General features: G+C 44.3%; 3 protein-coding genes across 3 annotated transcripts; 1 reads left to right on the forward strand and 2 right to left on the reverse strand.

Moving 5' to 3' along the window:
- Positions 1–63: 63 nt before the first annotated feature.
- Positions 64–2,875, reverse strand: LOC131881960 (snRNA-activating protein complex subunit 1-like). Its single transcript, XM_059228960.1, has 6 exons — positions 2,654–2,875; positions 2,359–2,523; positions 1,407–1,545; positions 905–1,341; positions 530–716; positions 64–447 (listed from the first exon to the last, which is right to left on the reverse strand). The coding sequence occupies exons 1-6, from the start codon at positions 2,810–2,812 to the stop codon at positions 215–217; spliced, it is 1,320 nt and encodes a 439-aa protein (XP_059084943.1). The 5' UTR covers positions 2,813–2,875; the 3' UTR covers positions 64–214.
- A 5,793-nt stretch (positions 2,876–8,668) lies between these two features.
- LOC131882397 (relA-associated inhibitor-like) lies at positions 8,669–10,018 on the forward strand. Its single transcript, XM_059229527.1, has one exon. The coding sequence runs from the start codon at positions 8,669–8,671 to the stop codon at positions 10,016–10,018; it is 1,350 nt and encodes a 449-aa protein (XP_059085510.1).
- Positions 10,019–10,247: 229 nt separating this feature from the next.
- LOC131881547 (cyclic AMP-responsive element-binding protein-like) lies at positions 10,248–14,447 on the reverse strand (the record flags this gene model as incomplete). The annotated part of the gene is given in 7 exon segments (XM_059228433.1): positions 10,248–11,046; positions 11,446–11,587; positions 11,736–11,929; positions 12,004–12,173; positions 12,813–12,944; positions 13,992–14,172; positions 14,313–14,447. Coding segments are annotated over 7 exon segments (912 nt in total). The 3' UTR covers positions 10,248–11,043.
- Positions 14,448–16,757: the final 2,310 nt, after the last annotated feature.

Raw genomic sequence — 16,757 nt, forward strand, 5'->3', positions numbered from 1 at the left:
AGCCTGCCATCATACTTCTTGATGTCGAAAACAAAACAAAAAAAAAGTGATAACAATGTCAAATCACACCCTGACTGATCCATTTAATAATTTCCAATAGATGGTTCGATTGAGGCAAAACATAACAATATCACATCCCAAAAAGGCATCTTTACGTTAAAGAACTCGCACCCTAGACTTTGCACTTTGATTTGTCGTCATCCTTAACGTGACCTTATCGTTTCGCTCTCTGCCTGGTCTTGCCTTTGGTCTTGCCTTGGGCTTTGCCTTTGGTCTTGCCTTGGGCCTTGTCTTTGGCTTGGCCTTTAGGCTTGGCCGTAGACTCATCCTCATCCTGGACTTTGGGAAGGGATCGGAAGGGCGTTGAAATGTCAATCTTCAAGCGACTTTCGGCTTTAGCCAGTTCCATCTCAAGTCGATCATTGGGCGGAAACGCCGGATGAAGCCCTATTAAATTTGACAACAACCAAGAGAGAAACCATGAGAAGATGTCCTCGAATATGAGCGCTTCCCTCCCACTGATAATTACCTTCCTGGTCTTTACATCTGAGCGTGCCTCGCCGATCTTCCAAGAATGGTGAGGATTTCTTGGGTTTCTTGACCCTCTTGGACGAGTTGTACTCCTCATCCTCAGAGTCTTCGTCGGTCTGGTCATATTCTTCTTCTTCGTTGTTGTAATCCGGATCATTGGCAGTTGTTGAGTCGGGTAAGAAGGTCTTGGGAAAAAGAATATTCCAATTATAACATGCTCCTCCAAAATTTTCACATTTCAATATTATTATATAATATAAGCTACTCATTGTGTGTGTTTGTTTCCAAATCGTTAAACAAAAAAAAATCAGTAATGCTGATAGGGAGTGACTGCGAATGCAAATCCATCTAGGGCGATGATGGAGACACTGACCTTGAGCTGTTTCTGACGGGAAGTTTCACCGCCCGTGGCAAACGCGCCTTGAATGAGTCGTTGTCGCCGATCTCCAATGGATGGCCCCGTCTCATCAGTGGAAGGCGATGTCTCTTCCACTTGTCCCTCATCCATCTTCTTCGATCCCGGACCTTTCTCTCGGGACGATGTTCCCCCACCGGCGATGTTATCTTGGATAGCCTCTAAAGCCTCGGGCAAGTCTTCGGACACCAGCGACAATCCGGCTTCCGATTGCGGATCCACATTTCGGAGGGCGTTGCGGATGGTCATGTAATGCTGGTGCGTTTGTGCAATCCGCCCGAAGCAGGACTGGATCTCGTTGGAACTGAAAGGATTGAGCTTGTAGGCGAGGATACGTTGGTCTTGGGAACTCCTGGTCTCCCACGTCACGCCCGCCTCCACGCCCATGATTACGCCTATATAGAGGAGATAGGAGATCAACGATAGGAGAAAGTGGGAGAAACGGTATTGAAGTCCTAACTGGGTCCGGTAAATTCCACGGCGTAATTGGAGAGAAGCCTAGTCCAACAGTAAATCAGGTCCCAATGTTGTTCCTCGCGACACTCCTCAATAAAGGTCTGACACGATGTGTACTCATCTTTATTCAATCGGATGCGTAGCTAAGAACAGAAAAGAACATAAGAAAAGGGATTTCATTTCAGACAAAGGAATCTATTTCTCCGCTGCCTTTTTCGGCTTTGACGATGACATAACTCGTCATGTTTTTACTGTCTTGCATCATTTCTTATTTTTTATTTCGATTTTTTATTTTGAACCACTAAACTTTCCAGTGGTCCAAGGAATGTACTATTTGTATTCACATGCTCCTTCTTAACTTACGCGTACACTCGTATAATATTAGAAGCATGCTCTTAACTGATCTTTGCATTATGGTTATCTTGCGGAACAATTATTTGGATTGGTATTTCAATCCTTGTTTCAGTCTCAAAGATGTTGTGCCGGAAAACAACCTTAATCGTTGAATTTAAAACAGCTTGGACCCAAGAAGTGTATTCATGCGGAGGGATTATTTCATCCGTCACTTGGTCATTGATGGGCAGGATTCATCATAGAATCGCTATTCATGCATCGGTCGTTGCTTTCTTCGCATGAACTTATGAACTTGATATTGATAACAACGTGGCTTGAAGAAAGTCGCCATGGATGTAGTACCTTTGGCGAGTTCGCCTTTGGATACCATTTCATTGGAAGAGAAGAGCAAGTTTAAGCTTCTTGACTTCTAGAATTTGTAAGTAATTGAATGAACTTCACGCAAAGAGAGTAACAGCCGTTAAAAATGGATTGCACTCGGACCATCTTGAACATGATTAAAATCCATTAACGATCAACTGCTACGATATATACTACACATATCTACAAGTGAATGTCTGGGATATTCGGGTCTTTCTTTAAACCCCCACCCATCCACCCACCCGAGGTCGAATGGGTTGTTTCCAGTAGACGCCGTACAAAGTGTACAAACTGGCGGCTCTGAGGGCAAAATCGTTGTCCGCCAAAATCAGATGGCCTTTGATCAAAGTCAACAAATCTTCCGTCAACTCGTAGACATCACGGAAATTGTCTTGTCCAAGAAAGATCTGAAATCCATTAAAACGAGATTATTGCTATTTGTCGTTAGACATTCGAGTTCGATTTCCCGGCCAAATGCATTTGGCGCGTGGAATCCGAAAATCCTTCACAAAAACACATTTTCAGTCTTGGTCTCACCCAAGGAAACCTCATTTCTTGCCAGATTTGTTGGAAGAACTCGAAACGAAGTCCGTCATTCTGGTCGAATAAGGCCACGCTTCGATCCAGCAAGCTTTGCACGTCCTTTTCCGCCACGGAAATAGTGGTCAAAAACTCTTTTTTCCCTCGAGTAGTCATCACGACGCACACCGAGTTTCCGCCTCAAATTCACTCCACAAATCTGTCACATGTTGATCAACAAGCAGAGTGACCAATGACTACATATAGCCATCCAAATTAAAACACTCATAACAAGAAATGAATCAATCGTTTTCTGAGCTGTGATTGTCAAGATGAGAAAAATGAGGAGATTCCGGTGTTTCGGAAGCTTCCATTCTTAATGTTAGGACCACAACCATTGCGTTAAATGTCCCAAAGTCAGTGCCTGAGCTCGTCACCCTGGCCAGAAAGACTCACAGATCACGTAACGGCGGAAAGACTCAGATCCGGGACAAATCGATGCAGAGAAAGGCGAAAATAAATGATTGTTTTGGCTGTTCAGAAATGGCTAAACCTCGGTTAGATTAAGAGCAACAAGCAAAAAGACGTGCCACACTTCAGTCACTTTTCAATATAGAGTCTATGTATATTTTAAGCCCGTGTATTCGGATATTGTAGTGAACGAATTTTTAGGGGTCTCTTGAACTTTTGGTGTTTGATGGTTCCTTGTTCAGAAATTTAGTTACAGTTTCAGGTCGTTTGATTGTACGATTTCGAAATCTATAATCTAGCTTATTTATTACCCGGGACTATTTGCAACGGAAAAGTGCGTGTAAGGGATATTGAAGAAAAAAAATCAAGTAAAATTATGTTGAAAAGTCATCGGTGTAACAAACTGTAATGCAAATTCGATGGTAAAGCAAATATCAAATGAAATTACATTCCCTGAAAAGGAACCGTAAAAACTTCCTTGGCCAAACAAATTGCGGACATTTTCAAATAACTCCCAATTAAACCATAGTAACATTTGTTCTCATTATATTTGGCTTGTAGGATATTTTGATACCGGCTTAACCAACTAGAACATTCATCGGCAAAAAAATGCTTTCACATTCCCTTAAGGTATTAGCTAACAAGCCCTTCGAAAAGCCGAATTCATCATTTGAGATCGGGGTGGACGGAGGATGAGGCATTCCAAGCTTTTCTGCAGAGGCTTCCTCCATTGGACATTCCCATGGTTGAGCATGGGAAATGCAAATGTTCGTCTGTCAACAGACCGACGGATCCACATACCAAAGCCTGACAACCCTTGGAAATTAAAGCCTTTAAAAACATGGGGAGATGCTTCCCCGGATCTTCCAAATCCATTCTTGATTCTGGTACCTTCTCAAAAAAAATCTTTGCTTTGGTTGCATCGAAAAGGGCGAAAGGTTTTCTCCCATTTAACCCAATGTCAGATGGGAAATGATCAATTGACCTGAGAGATGATTGGAAAATTCGGGAGCTGAGAAACGACGTTGGTGGGCGTTGAGCGTTTCTCCTCTCCAACTTCGGTTGAATTTGTTGTACATGTTGTCCAAGAAGACTCAATTTTCTTCCAAAAAACACGTCTCCCTCTTGTCAAAAATACAAGGGCTTCGTATGCATCGTCGTGGACGTCGTCGTGGACGTCGGCGTCTTATCCGTTGTTTGTTATCTTGAAACTGGTCGAGCAACACATCAAGTCTTGGAATGTGGCCTCTTTGGTTGGTTGGTTGGTTGGTTGGTTGGTTGTTCTCTTCAGAGTGGCTTCATTTTGCCATCCACTGAGCCAGGAATGTTGACTCTGCCTTCCTGGGAGGGGGTGCTTACGGGGCTTAAATTAGGGTTATCAAGAGTCCTTCAGAGGACTCGTCAAACTCGAGCCGATTCGCGGGTTGTCAGAAACATGGGCCCAATTGGCACGATTCGAGATTGAACATTTCCATTTCTCGAACCTGTTGCTGTCTCATGTCTTTATGATACAAATACGTACTTCAGTTTTTCGCCTTCATCAAACGTCTGGATCAAAACTTTTGCCTTCTAAAATGCAATAGATAACAGGGGACAGAATGATGAGCTCGCTCTCTTGTGACCATCAATTGCATTTGTGTGGCGTTATGTAGTGGGCATTGAGGAGCATAACTTGTGACTCTTTCATTCGCTAGAGCCCAAAAACAAAAGAACATATTTGTATTTTCCTGGGGTCAGTCTCATTGGAAGAAAAGGAATTGACTTGATTCCGAAATGTCATCTCTCGACCCCTTCATTCCCGTTCGTATTCCAGTGGTTTATGGCTACCCCTAGAATCGTCCCAAACTTGACCACGAAAGAAGAAATTAGTTAGGATTAGTTGATGTGGTCTCTGAACTCAAATCCGAGCCTTCCTTCGTGAATGGGCATAAATGCTTGCGAAACTCGAGCGAGCCTTTTTAAAATTCGCTCACATCCCTAGCTCCATCCAGGAATCCGTCCAGGTTAGCCTGAGGCACTCGTTCCAAGATTGACCAAAGAGGAAGATCTTACAGGGGCCTCGGCTACCGAGTTACCCTCTGCAGGTAATTTGCCTATCAATTCTCGCTGTGGTCCTTGGTATTTCCTGAAGCTTTTTCTTAATTACTCCACTGTCTACTGACCAAAGGCCATAAAACATGGAGACCCTAAACGGTTTTTGCGCAAATTGAAGCAAGGGGCAGATGTGAATTTGGGTACACGAACCACAAATTTCGCTCCAAATTTAACCCCATGGTATCCATTGTCCGTATATTGAAGGATTAAAATTCCTCGCGTCTGGCAACAATACCTGATCTAATTGAAAGGATCGCAGGTTCAAAGGACATCTGACAAGATGCATCTAGGATCTGCCAGACCATAGTGTACAATATATAACCTTTGTCTTGTTGACAACCAGATTCGGAATCGTGTCTGAAATGTGCATATTTGGAATTGAAGAGGGGGAAAAAACCTTCCTACTACAATCTTGGAGACAGGTGAGCTCATTCAAGGGATTTATGAAATGCTTCAAGTTTGCGAGGATTCGCTTCGTATTCTACAATACCTGTAAATTAGATTGATCCAAGGTCATGGTGGATGATAAGTTCTAAGAGTATAAGCAGATTAAAATCCAATGCATCCGATCTTCTTCTACCAAAACTCGCTTTGACAAATGAGTGATTTTGGAGAAGATTCCCGAGACTCCTTTTTCGGCGTGGTTGATGATTGTGATGGTGGCACTTCAGGGTTGTTTAATGTCAAGGGCCTCTGCTTGAATCCAAGTCTGGGTTCCTGATTAATGACGGAAGCATCCTTGAGCAGGTTTTCATCCGAATTAATTACCTTACCATGCACATTTTTTTCCACCTCCCAGTCTCCTCCAGCAACTCCGTCACGTCGAATCGACACCTCGATCCTTGGATGGAGCCACTTCCATTGAAGTGCGACGATCGGAGAAACGGTTTCATTGGGGCCAGAAGGACACCACAAGGGTACTCGCTCGTTGCGGAGGATGGGATTAGTAGTGGGAAATTGAGGAATTGGAATTCCTGACCTGGTCAACCCTTTGCAGATAGCGAGCAAGAGCTCTCCCATGGATATTCATTACCCAGATGGCGGCAGAGGTCGGGTTTTCCTTTCGGCGGCACTCTTACCTTTGCCGATTATCGGTGAGGCGAGAAACGCGGGGCAAGGATTCATTCGACACGGAAATTGGTTCAAGAACATTAGACAACATCTCAAGTTGCTTCATGAGCCGCCCGGGCAATTCACTCATCATAACTTGGGGTGAATCGAGCCATTTTCGTGTTCCTCCATATAATTTCACCTGCGCAAAGTGAGTGGAACGTGCCAACTAGAGATGCGAACTAGTACATGAACATATTCGTGGTATGACTCATCATGATCTCGGCCGAAAAAGCTGCATGGTGAGTGCGAATCGTATTGATCCACTTCCTCGGCATGCAGTGGTGGAGGGTACACGTTTTCTTTATTGTCGGTTCAAAGCATAATTAAGATGTGGCAGGAAGTACGCCATCTGCTTGCTTGAACGGGAATGGTTCGTACAAAAGTTTATCGTAGTCATCAGCATGGATGGTATTAGTGATTATGCATGACACAGGCAAGGAAGTTGCGTAAGAACCAAATGAAGGTGCAACACTCATGAATCCAATGACGAGGCAGTAGGGAGCAATAATACGTACAAATCAAGGATTTGTGAGAAAGAAAGGCTTGGGCGGAAAAACTCGTCAGATTTCACCGGCTTCTCTGATGGACAGGAATGCGCTTGGCTTCTTCCATCCCATCATTTGTGGGTCCCTGGATTTTTTTCCTCTGTCCACAGGGCAGATGCTGAAAAAGCCAAGCCCAACAAGTCCTCTCTCGAAATGCATATCCAACAACCAACGCAAACGAAATTTCGTCACCCATTGATCGCCATTATGTTATTCCATTAAAGCGCTAACATCTTTGACTTGGTTGCGAGTGTCTCGTTGCAATTTTGTGAGTTTCGTGCAATTCAACAATGCATCATTGGCTTATGAAAAAATAAAAAAAAATTCTGATCAGTTTGGGGAATAGAATTTGCTCTTATCGCATCTAAAGAACATAGGAAGAAGAAAAATGGGCTCCAGAGAAAAAAAACCGGGGAGGGAGAGAGAGAGAGGGAGATCTCCGCCATGAATTCCAGCCACGAACTGAGGAGATGGCCATTCGGTCCGTGGCAGCGGTGGTTGTTAGTATGGGGGCATTTTTGAGTACCTCCTCGCTCTCTTGGTTATTCCTTGGCTAAGGAGGGAGGGCTCACAGGAATGCACTTATAACTCTCACAGTAGGCAACATTTAAGTTCTCCGTCCAGCGATGCCAATCAGGAGAATCACGAATACGCTTTTATGAATCATGTACCATGATGTTCAATTCGGATTTGATCGAGACATATTGGCTAGAGGAATTTGCCAGAAAATATCGCGTGACGTCATCATGATTGGGGTCGATTTATTTCTTAGGAAGTCTGAATTACCAGGAGCATGCAGTATGTGATGGTTTTTCGTAGAGCTACATAAACACTACAACGACACCGTGAAACAGATCGGCTAAGGGGAACCAACCGACCGGCCAGCCAGAACGAATACGGGGGTCTTTGCAACATTGACGCACACCTGAGGAAGAAGGATCTGGATGGGATGTTTCGCTCTTGAATGGGGCCCCGGAATGTCTCCCTCAAATATCTTTCTCTTTTTTTTGCCTTCCCTCTCGGGTCGAATTCTATACTATTTTTTTGACCTTTTTCATCTTCTCAGGGGTCTTGTGGAGCTAAAAAGTTTACTGACACTATGGTATAGATATTGGCCACAGTCACTCACTTCTTCAGGGGCCCTTTGCAGTGTATGTCGAGCGTTTACCTGGGTGGATGGATGATGGTTCATGGTTCGAGTGCTCGGTAGGAACATGGAATTTTCTACGCTTGCCCATGTGCTAGTAGCAATACTGGTCCAACAACCACTTGGAGGTGAATGGAATGTGGATTTTTTCAGTTCACTCCCAAGCTTCCAAGAGTTAAGTGCGGTCACTTACTCCTCTGATCCGAAAACGGAGATCATATTTTCGCTCTGTTGACTTGATCCAAGTCCCAGACTTTCGGTGTCCTTGCACATCAGTGCGGTCAATATTGGGAAAAGTCAAGACTTCATATCGTATTCCCATCGTATCATATTCAGTGACCAATTTCAAACTTTGAAGAGGGGGCATACGTTTGGGTTTTTGACCGTTGGACATCTTGAGTGCTTGCCCAAGCGTGTGTGTGTGTGCGTGTGTGTCTAAGTGCGTGAGGAGGGTATAGAGCCTGTAGCATACTAAACCACATACCTGTGCAGTCTCCGGTGAAGTAGTAACTTGGCTGTTGCTCAAGTGGTCTGACAAGATCTCGTATAGTGGCCGTTGGAGTGAAGGAGATCTTCTGCTTCATCTGAGATCCTTGCTTGAACAAGGAGGAATGTGTCGTTAACAGACCAACCGATTTGAGCAAAAACCATCATCAACTAGCCATGTTGAAGTTTGCCCGGAACCGATCGAGTTCGGCTGAGCGAGTTTCCCGGTCTCCTTTGCCGCCTCAAGTGCAACGATTTCAGCGCACCAATACGCGTGAATTTTCCCCCGCTCGAGTTCCTGCTCGGCATGAAGACACTCCCCGGGGAGCCCGAACCTCGTCACTGGAACGAGTGCCCATGAAGTCTAGAAGGCAATTGACATTTGATACTTGTGATACCCCCTACCGAACTGGGAGTGCTATGGTAGAGCCTCTCCCACCAAGGGTATCCGAAATGGCCCCGCCCCCCGTGGTCCGAACTGCAAACGTGAAACCCTCGCGACTGCCGGTGAAGACACCCCAATCCTCACCTGTGCTAGAGGCGCCCATTCCTCAACAACTGAATCCAGCCTATCGTGAGATGAGCTCGGGAACGTACTGTCGACTTGGGTCTAAGGCAACCTTTGCCCCCATGACCCCGACCCTGGTGAAACTCTCCCATCCACACGTGTTGGACGGCGTCAAACCTGAGCCAGTTCCCAAGTCGGTACTGAAGCGTCAGGCCCATTATGACTTCCATAGGGCAGTGGAGCGCCTTGTGGAGAAACTGGACCTGCAATTGGACACCTCGTCCGAAAGTGGGTATGGCAGTGACGATCATGACTCCTTATCAAGTGGATCTCAAAGACTGTCCAAGGCTTCAGCATCCTCCACCGAAGACCCCTCGCCTCCCCCTTTGCCAAGACGGGGTCGCAACGCCAAGCGGGTACAATTTGACTCCTACGTTCTCCTTCTTCAGGGCATTCGAGAGCGGAATCTGGACCTGGTCCAATGCCACATCAAAGAGGTGTGCGGGGCGGCTCTGGCCACAGATGAGGTCATGCTAGAGTTCATGAGGGTCGTCATCGAGGGCCATGAGCTTCTCGTCCAGGAGCTCCTGACCCATGGCTGCAACCCGAATTTCACTGACCCGTCTGGCCTCACTCCACTCCATTTGGCAGCTGCCTTTAACTCTTTGCCAATTATCAAGATCCTCCTGAACCATGGTGCGGCCATTTTTGCCCGCGCCCATACCAGTGGGAAGATTGCCTCAGAAATGTGCTCTCCTCGGAGCCCGAATTTTCAAGCCTGTAATGCATACCTCAAGTGCATGGAGGAGTGTCTGGGCGTGGCCAACCAAGGGAAAGTCTACGTGGCCAGACAGTATCGGACCTGTCGAAGCGACGAGCTCTGTATCAAACCTGGTGAAGAATTAGTGGTGAACCGCAAGGGTGATTACCCAGGGAGTGCGTGGTGGTGGTGCCGAAATGTTCACGGCCAAGAGGGCTACGCCCTCAAGGACTTGTTATCCCTTCAACCAGAAAAATAACTCCCTCCATTTTTTTTACCAGCGCTCAAGTGCCAAATATTGTTGAAAAAGAGTGTTTTTCTTTTCTTTCCTTTATACCAGTTGTAATGATGTGACTAAATATGAGTGTTTGATGAATCAAATAAATACATTCACAACAACCGACCATCCGTGTCGGAAGTTCCTGCCAAGGTTGCAAAAAAAGTTAGCACAACCCATTTCCTGTGAGATATGAAATGAACCACGAACGCCTTTTTCAAAAGTACATTTAATCGGGGAAAATACTTCAGAATCAGTTCAAGACGTGGTGGCGATGGGATCTTTTTGTCCGCAAATCTTTGAGAGTGGTGACACTTAAACGATGGAGATATGTAAATAAAAGCAAGAATATAGATTTCGGAAGGGTCAAGCGGCTTTAGTGATCACAATCCTGAATGCGACCTTATAACGAGGGAAGAGGGTTGGAGAAAATCACAGAAAAAAGTAACAACATGAAGAAATGAAGTACTCGAAACATCTTAGGTGCACCAATCGATTCATCACAATGAGAGGCTTGTTTGTTGTGGTTGAAATGTTTGAGGTTGGCCGTCAAGATGACAACAAGTGAACCCTGAATGCACCCATCAACGTGTGACCTGGTTAGCGTTACAGGGGTCCGGGTTTTTTTTACGGTACGATTTCATGAGGATAGGATAAGAAAGGACCACACACTTGGAAAAGTAGACGACGCCAGGTATCACAGCCAATAAATATAATGGTCTTACACATCAATATGGTATGAACGGAGTGGACAGAAGGAAGGTTGTCTCGGAAATGGTGTCTGTGTATGTAGGTGTATGGATGCTTGCTTGTTTGATAGGTGTACGCTTTTGTACGTTGGGGAGAGGTGGATGGTTTGAGGTATATAATATGCAATAACATCTTGACTCCTCGCAGCAAAGTGATGAATGATTGCATCAATCTCCTCACATACCAGGGACTAGATTAATTTCTTGGCACACTGTCATCATCATGGTATCTTGGGAGTGTCTAAACGCCAATTGTGATCACTGCAACAGAACAAGAGACAAACATAAATCACTGGCTGGAAATCACCCACGGCCGGTGGCGCGTGACCAATGTCAAAATATGGAGACTTTTTTTTGGACAACTATCAATGCCAACTTGAATGTGAAGCAAGGGGTGGGTGTGAATCGGCGGAGCCAAACCTTGTGTTCAGCAGCACGTGATTTAACGCCACGCCACAATTTGCCACCAGATACGTCTGTGTCTAATGTAGACATGCAAATAACTATCAGTCCACATTCTGGTCGAGGATCCGTTGAACGGCTCGGACGGATCGGTGTATCTAATCTTCCCGCTACTAAAATGTCTTTCAGAGTCCAATTGGCTGTCTCGATAAAAAAAAAGCGGAAATCTGCTCTGCACTCCCTGCCTTGGACACTCGCCTGTTTTGTTCCAGTGTATAACTCTTTGAGTGATTTGAGCTCCTCAATGAGGGCCTTGTTCTGATTTTCCAGAACCGCCACTCGATTCTCCAGACATTTGATATATTCTTTCTTCTTCCGCCGACATTCCCGGGCAGCTTCCCTGCAAAAAAAGAGCACCGAAGAACATGAACAATCAAAGCGATACATTGCAAGATCGTCATTACCATAATTGAACGTTTGAAATCCAACATGAAAAAGTGAGCCCACTTCCGGAGGAGGACTCTTCAAACCATGACGCCGTTTCCTACCTGTTTTTCTGGAGTCTCATTTCCCTTTTGCTAGTTGTATCTTGATTGTCCCCATGAAGTCCTCCATGGCCTCCGTGAATGCCACTGAGGGAATGGGGGGAAAGCATGGTGGGTGAATGGCCTCCATTATGATGGGAGACCCCGTGGAGACCCGGATTGGACAAGCCCGAGGGCAACACAAACGAGCTTCCATCCTGCAAGAGAGAGAAAGGGAGGGCGGTGCTCAAACGAGGGGACTCATATTGGATATTTGGGTCAGAAAACGCACTTGATGGGCGTATTGTAGAACGTGAGCATTGGTGCCGCCTGAGGATGGCGAGCGCATTCCTCCGTGATGTGACACGCCCCCTAGATGGTTGGCGGTCATGGAGGGGAACGCGTGGAGTGACTCAGAAGAACTCAAAGTCGGGTGACTCGACGACGGGGAATTCGATAAAACTGGAAACACAATTGACACGTTCAAGATTGGGATTTTCCTTTGTTTTTTTTGAACACAATGAATTAGATTAGACTTGGAAAGCCTTGATATATAAATGGAACTATGGTTGATGCAGAAGAATGGATATAGTGCCATCGATTGTTGAGAAAATTGCATTTAGTTCGATGTCAGTCAAGATCTTCAACTTGTCGGAGCTGGATTTTGTCGATTTTAAAAGATCTTTAATATCATTAACGGCAACATTCACCTTTCAAATATGACAATTTGACAAGCTTGGTCTTTCAAAACGGTTAATAGTTATCATAGAAATTAGGTACAATAATTGCTAGGTGTCAAATGAATCAGAGGGTTTCTTTTTTTTGTAATTTTTTTTGTAATCACTGCCTAGTCACATTTAACGTGTACTGCTTAGTTTGAAAAAGATACGTCCACATTCTTCTCTCCATGTGCCGGACTACTAAAACAGAGATTGTGGTTGAAGACCCTCAAGCAATTCTTGGCCAATCTCAAACGCTCTCAAAGGTTCGCCAGGATGCTCAAAGCTCATCAAGCTTGCCCTGCTTTCCAAGCTCCAATTAGTAAGCGAGTAAAGCGTGTGAGTATGCATGTATGTACAAAGGTGCATGAAGAGGTCCTACCTTGTGAGGTTGTTTGGTAGATCGAGCTAACCAAGGAGAGATTGGTTGAAGGTGTGGATGAGGAGACTCTGGTGGCGTTGTGATCGTCACTAGCACTGGAATCGCTCCCCGAAATGGCCTCTCCCTTGTCCTCTGTAAGGGTTATAAATGTGGTAGCAAACTCCATGAAGACAACTTGGATATCCCATCAATGAATGCCTAGCAATCCGAGTTCATTTGCTTCAGGTCGTCTCTGACGTGTCAACTGAAGTTTTATCAAGGCCCCTTCGGTTTTAATGCGAGATAGTTCGCTCAAAAGCCCCACATTCTCGTGGAGCATTGATCATAATAAGACGATATTTTGGGCGAGGGAAAATTGGTTTTGTGAAAGGTCAGAACCACGGGGGAAATCCAAAGAGCTCAAGATTGAGAGGTAATTGTCCATCTTGACATTCAAAAAAAGAAGCCTCCACTAACGAGGAAATCAAATGTATACATATATCTCCAGCATTGGCTGATAAGTGATAAGCTTATCTCCGTTTACTCTTTTCACCGCTACTGGTCAAAGCTCATCTCACTTTCCTGTTCATGTTCAGTAGGCGAATCTGGCGGGTTTCATACGAATGGCAAAACATCAGATCTGTCAAACATTTGAAAAATTATTCTACTTGTATCGTGGCTGGTTTTATGTGAGATGAACATGGTCTACAGACCTTTACAAAGTGCTTGCGCCAAGTTGTGGAGTTTTCTATATTTTGGCATATCTTTTTAATTGATTGGTTTTGAAACATGCCAATTTATGCCTCCTAAATTCAAATTGAATCTTTTTGGATCCATTATAGAGTATACCTTGCAAATCTTTGCAAACGATGCAAAGAAAATGCATTTCAAGAGTTCTTTTGAGTTCTCAAAGCAACAAAAATAACAATTTTGGCCAGCTCGCAACCTCGTCAGGAGAATATATACTCTAGATTTCCCAGCTCTATGCATAACACTATTTCAGTTTCAGAAGTCAACTTGAATTATGTGAGGCTTTGAAAGTGCCAGATTTAGATTGGTGAAGCAAAATTGGTCGAAATATCAATGCTCGGATTGATTTCCAGATACAACTGCAAATATTTCACAAGCAACCTCTGGAGTTTGTTTTCGTCCATGTCGTCGACCTAAGCACGCGGACTACTTGGACCCACATGCTCTTACCAGAGATCATATTCATGGAACCACCGAGGTCATTGAAGATACTGCGGTAGGACGGCCTCCTCTTCAGAAATTCGGTGGAAGGAGCTTCCTGATCTTCAGCGTCTTCACTGGGTTCCTGTTTGGCCTTGAATGCCTTGGCCAGGAGGTTTCGGCGCCGTTGGTTGGTAATTGGGGTCGTCAACTGGAGTAGCGAATGATCAAAATGGGTTCTTAATGATTCAGCTTAAAAGTTGGAACAACGGAACTTCTTAGCAAACAAGGATTGGCTCGTTTGTGATGCTTTTTGTTGCTTATGGAGATGACCATTTTCGATTTGCTCACCTCAATGGGTTGCTCTTGTCTTGAGTTGTGCAACGGGTTGACCCTTTGATTCACCCCAGTGGAACAGGTCTTAGGCGAGCTCGGGATCATGGCCAGACCAATGAAAAACGGTCCCACTTGGCCAATCCTGGAAGAGAAGGAAACAGTTTTTGGATATTGCCTTCCATATTGTTTTTCGACATATTTGAACTATAAGTTGAAAATAAAAGCTATCCATCTCAATGGTCAAGCTCGAGCCGTGTGATGAGGATTTTCTGGGGAGATATTTAGCCTTTGTCTGATATTTGTCGTTTGCAGAGAAGGGGCTTGATTGTCTAGGAGCTATGAAAAAGTTCTGACAGGACTTCCCCCACGTAATCCTGACCATTTTTGTAATTGGAAAGCTACGGTCTAAGACTTGAGCCTGGCTTGGCCAGCGATGCCAGGCATCACATCGACAGAGTACATTTGTCTCCTGATAAGTAGCTTCATTTTCCGTGTCACAATGATTCGCCGTCCGTGGTTGTGGATTCAGTGTCTCAAAGTTTTCTCTTGAGAAAGGTCAAAGAGGCGAATCGAACTTGGGACTCGTCTTGCAAGACAGGAAAAAGAAATGGACCAACCACTACATCATGTCTCTTTCTTGCAAGTGCTGGTTGTTGTGACAACGAATTTGATTCTTGAAAGAGAATGAAGTTTTACGCAAGTCTATAGGAGCTAAAAGCATGACATTATTTTACTTCACTACTCGACAGAATCGCCAAGTTTTAACCCCCTGTTTACAATTAAATCTAATCAAGGTTGTGCAATTGTTATTTTGTAAATTGATGTCGATTTTTGTTTCAAGGTTCAACAAACATAGCCGCTTATCTGGTTAAAAAAAAGGACTTTAGTGACCCTTTCCACAAAACCATGCAATTATAGAACCCAATTTCTAAAACTAATCTCTTCGAAAGAACACAAAACACTTGGAAAAGATTAACATTGAAAAGCTTAACGTCAAAACCGGTCGAAAGGACTTTCCGATGCTTTTGATCTAGGATCTGCCATTAAATTCATTGTCAATATCAGAAAAATCAAAAGCAAAGAAAATTGTTTAACAAGTAAAACCTGGAAGAATTGTAGTTTGATCCTAGATATCAACTTTCCGCTTAATATATTGCAAAAACCCCAAGACATATTCGCTTCACGGGTCTTTAATTGTTCCATAAAATGAACGTCTACTTCAAAATTCCATGAGCTCATTATTATAGAACGAGTGAGTCGTTGTGACCAAAAACCCGAATGACAGACGTCAGTAAAGCAAGTCATTTGGACCCCAATTATGTAAAGCTATTGCTTGAGTCTCATGGGACTAAATGTATCCTAGATCGTATTCAGTACGAATCAAATGAATCGAAAAATTACAATGGTTGAAAAAAGTGCTGGGGGAAAAGGGTTGTTGAAGTGCAATCGATTGATAGGAACATCTTGGTACTCAGGTATCCTAAAGCTGGCTGTTAATATTTGAATTCATAACCCAATCAAATCTTAATCTGTAGCACTTCTAAAGATTAAAGATATGCGAGTCAATCTTGCTTGACAAGTGGCATTTCTTTTTTGTCCTTTAGCAGCATGCATTGGATAACTTCATAAAGTTGCCTCCAGGGGGCAGCAACGGTACAAAGGCCAGCGAAGGTATCAAAAATCGTCAAACATCCTGTCACTCTCTTTCAATCTAAATATGTTTAAACCACCAAGGTCACAAACATTTTCTGAACAACTTCTTCACATTATGGTCCTGTGAGATCATTCAAAATCACATTGGGTTAGGTTACTCTAACGTGGTGAAGTTTGAAGTGACCTCATCATCATCATTATCGAGTGGATGACTCATGAAGCTCTTTTTTGCCGAAAGCGCCGAGACTTGAGATCTTACCATATTTACACCGATCCTTGACCAAACCAATATTGGTTGGACGCACTTCACGGTAACAAATAATGCTGTTGCTCTGGATGTGTTATTATCAACCAAATGGAATGGGTGGCTTTTGGGTGGTTGGGAGATCAATGGGGAAATCCCAACCAGCATGTGTGTATCAGAAAATGACGATGGCACCAGTTTGAATTGGGTGAGTGAACTGAGGGGCCGACTCAACAACAACGAGTCAGAACTACTTCGGGTTACTTACCCAAATATCTGCGAGATTGACTCGGAGTGTCTCCTCCCTCACTCACTGATTACGTCAAAGGCCTTCCAAGTTTCTTCTAGTTGGCGACTAAAAAAGCTACGTCTACCACCATACTCCTGTACTCTACACACCCAGCTCCTATCAAAACCTTGTGGCCTTCGCCTATCGCGCTGCCTTCTCAGTACCCCCCGAGTTGCACCTCTCCTTCCACTTCTGCTGAGTAGCGAAACATTGTCAAATTAAAGCGCTCCATGCACCACAGAGTTGAGTCTCTCCGTTCTGATGTGCTGCAATT

The sequence above is a fragment of the Tigriopus californicus genome, chromosome 6, assembly GCF_007210705.1.
Source record: "Tigriopus californicus strain San Diego chromosome 6, Tcal_SD_v2.1, whole genome shotgun sequence".
Classification (NCBI taxonomy): Eukaryota; Metazoa; Arthropoda; class Copepoda; order Harpacticoida; family Harpacticidae; genus Tigriopus; species Tigriopus californicus.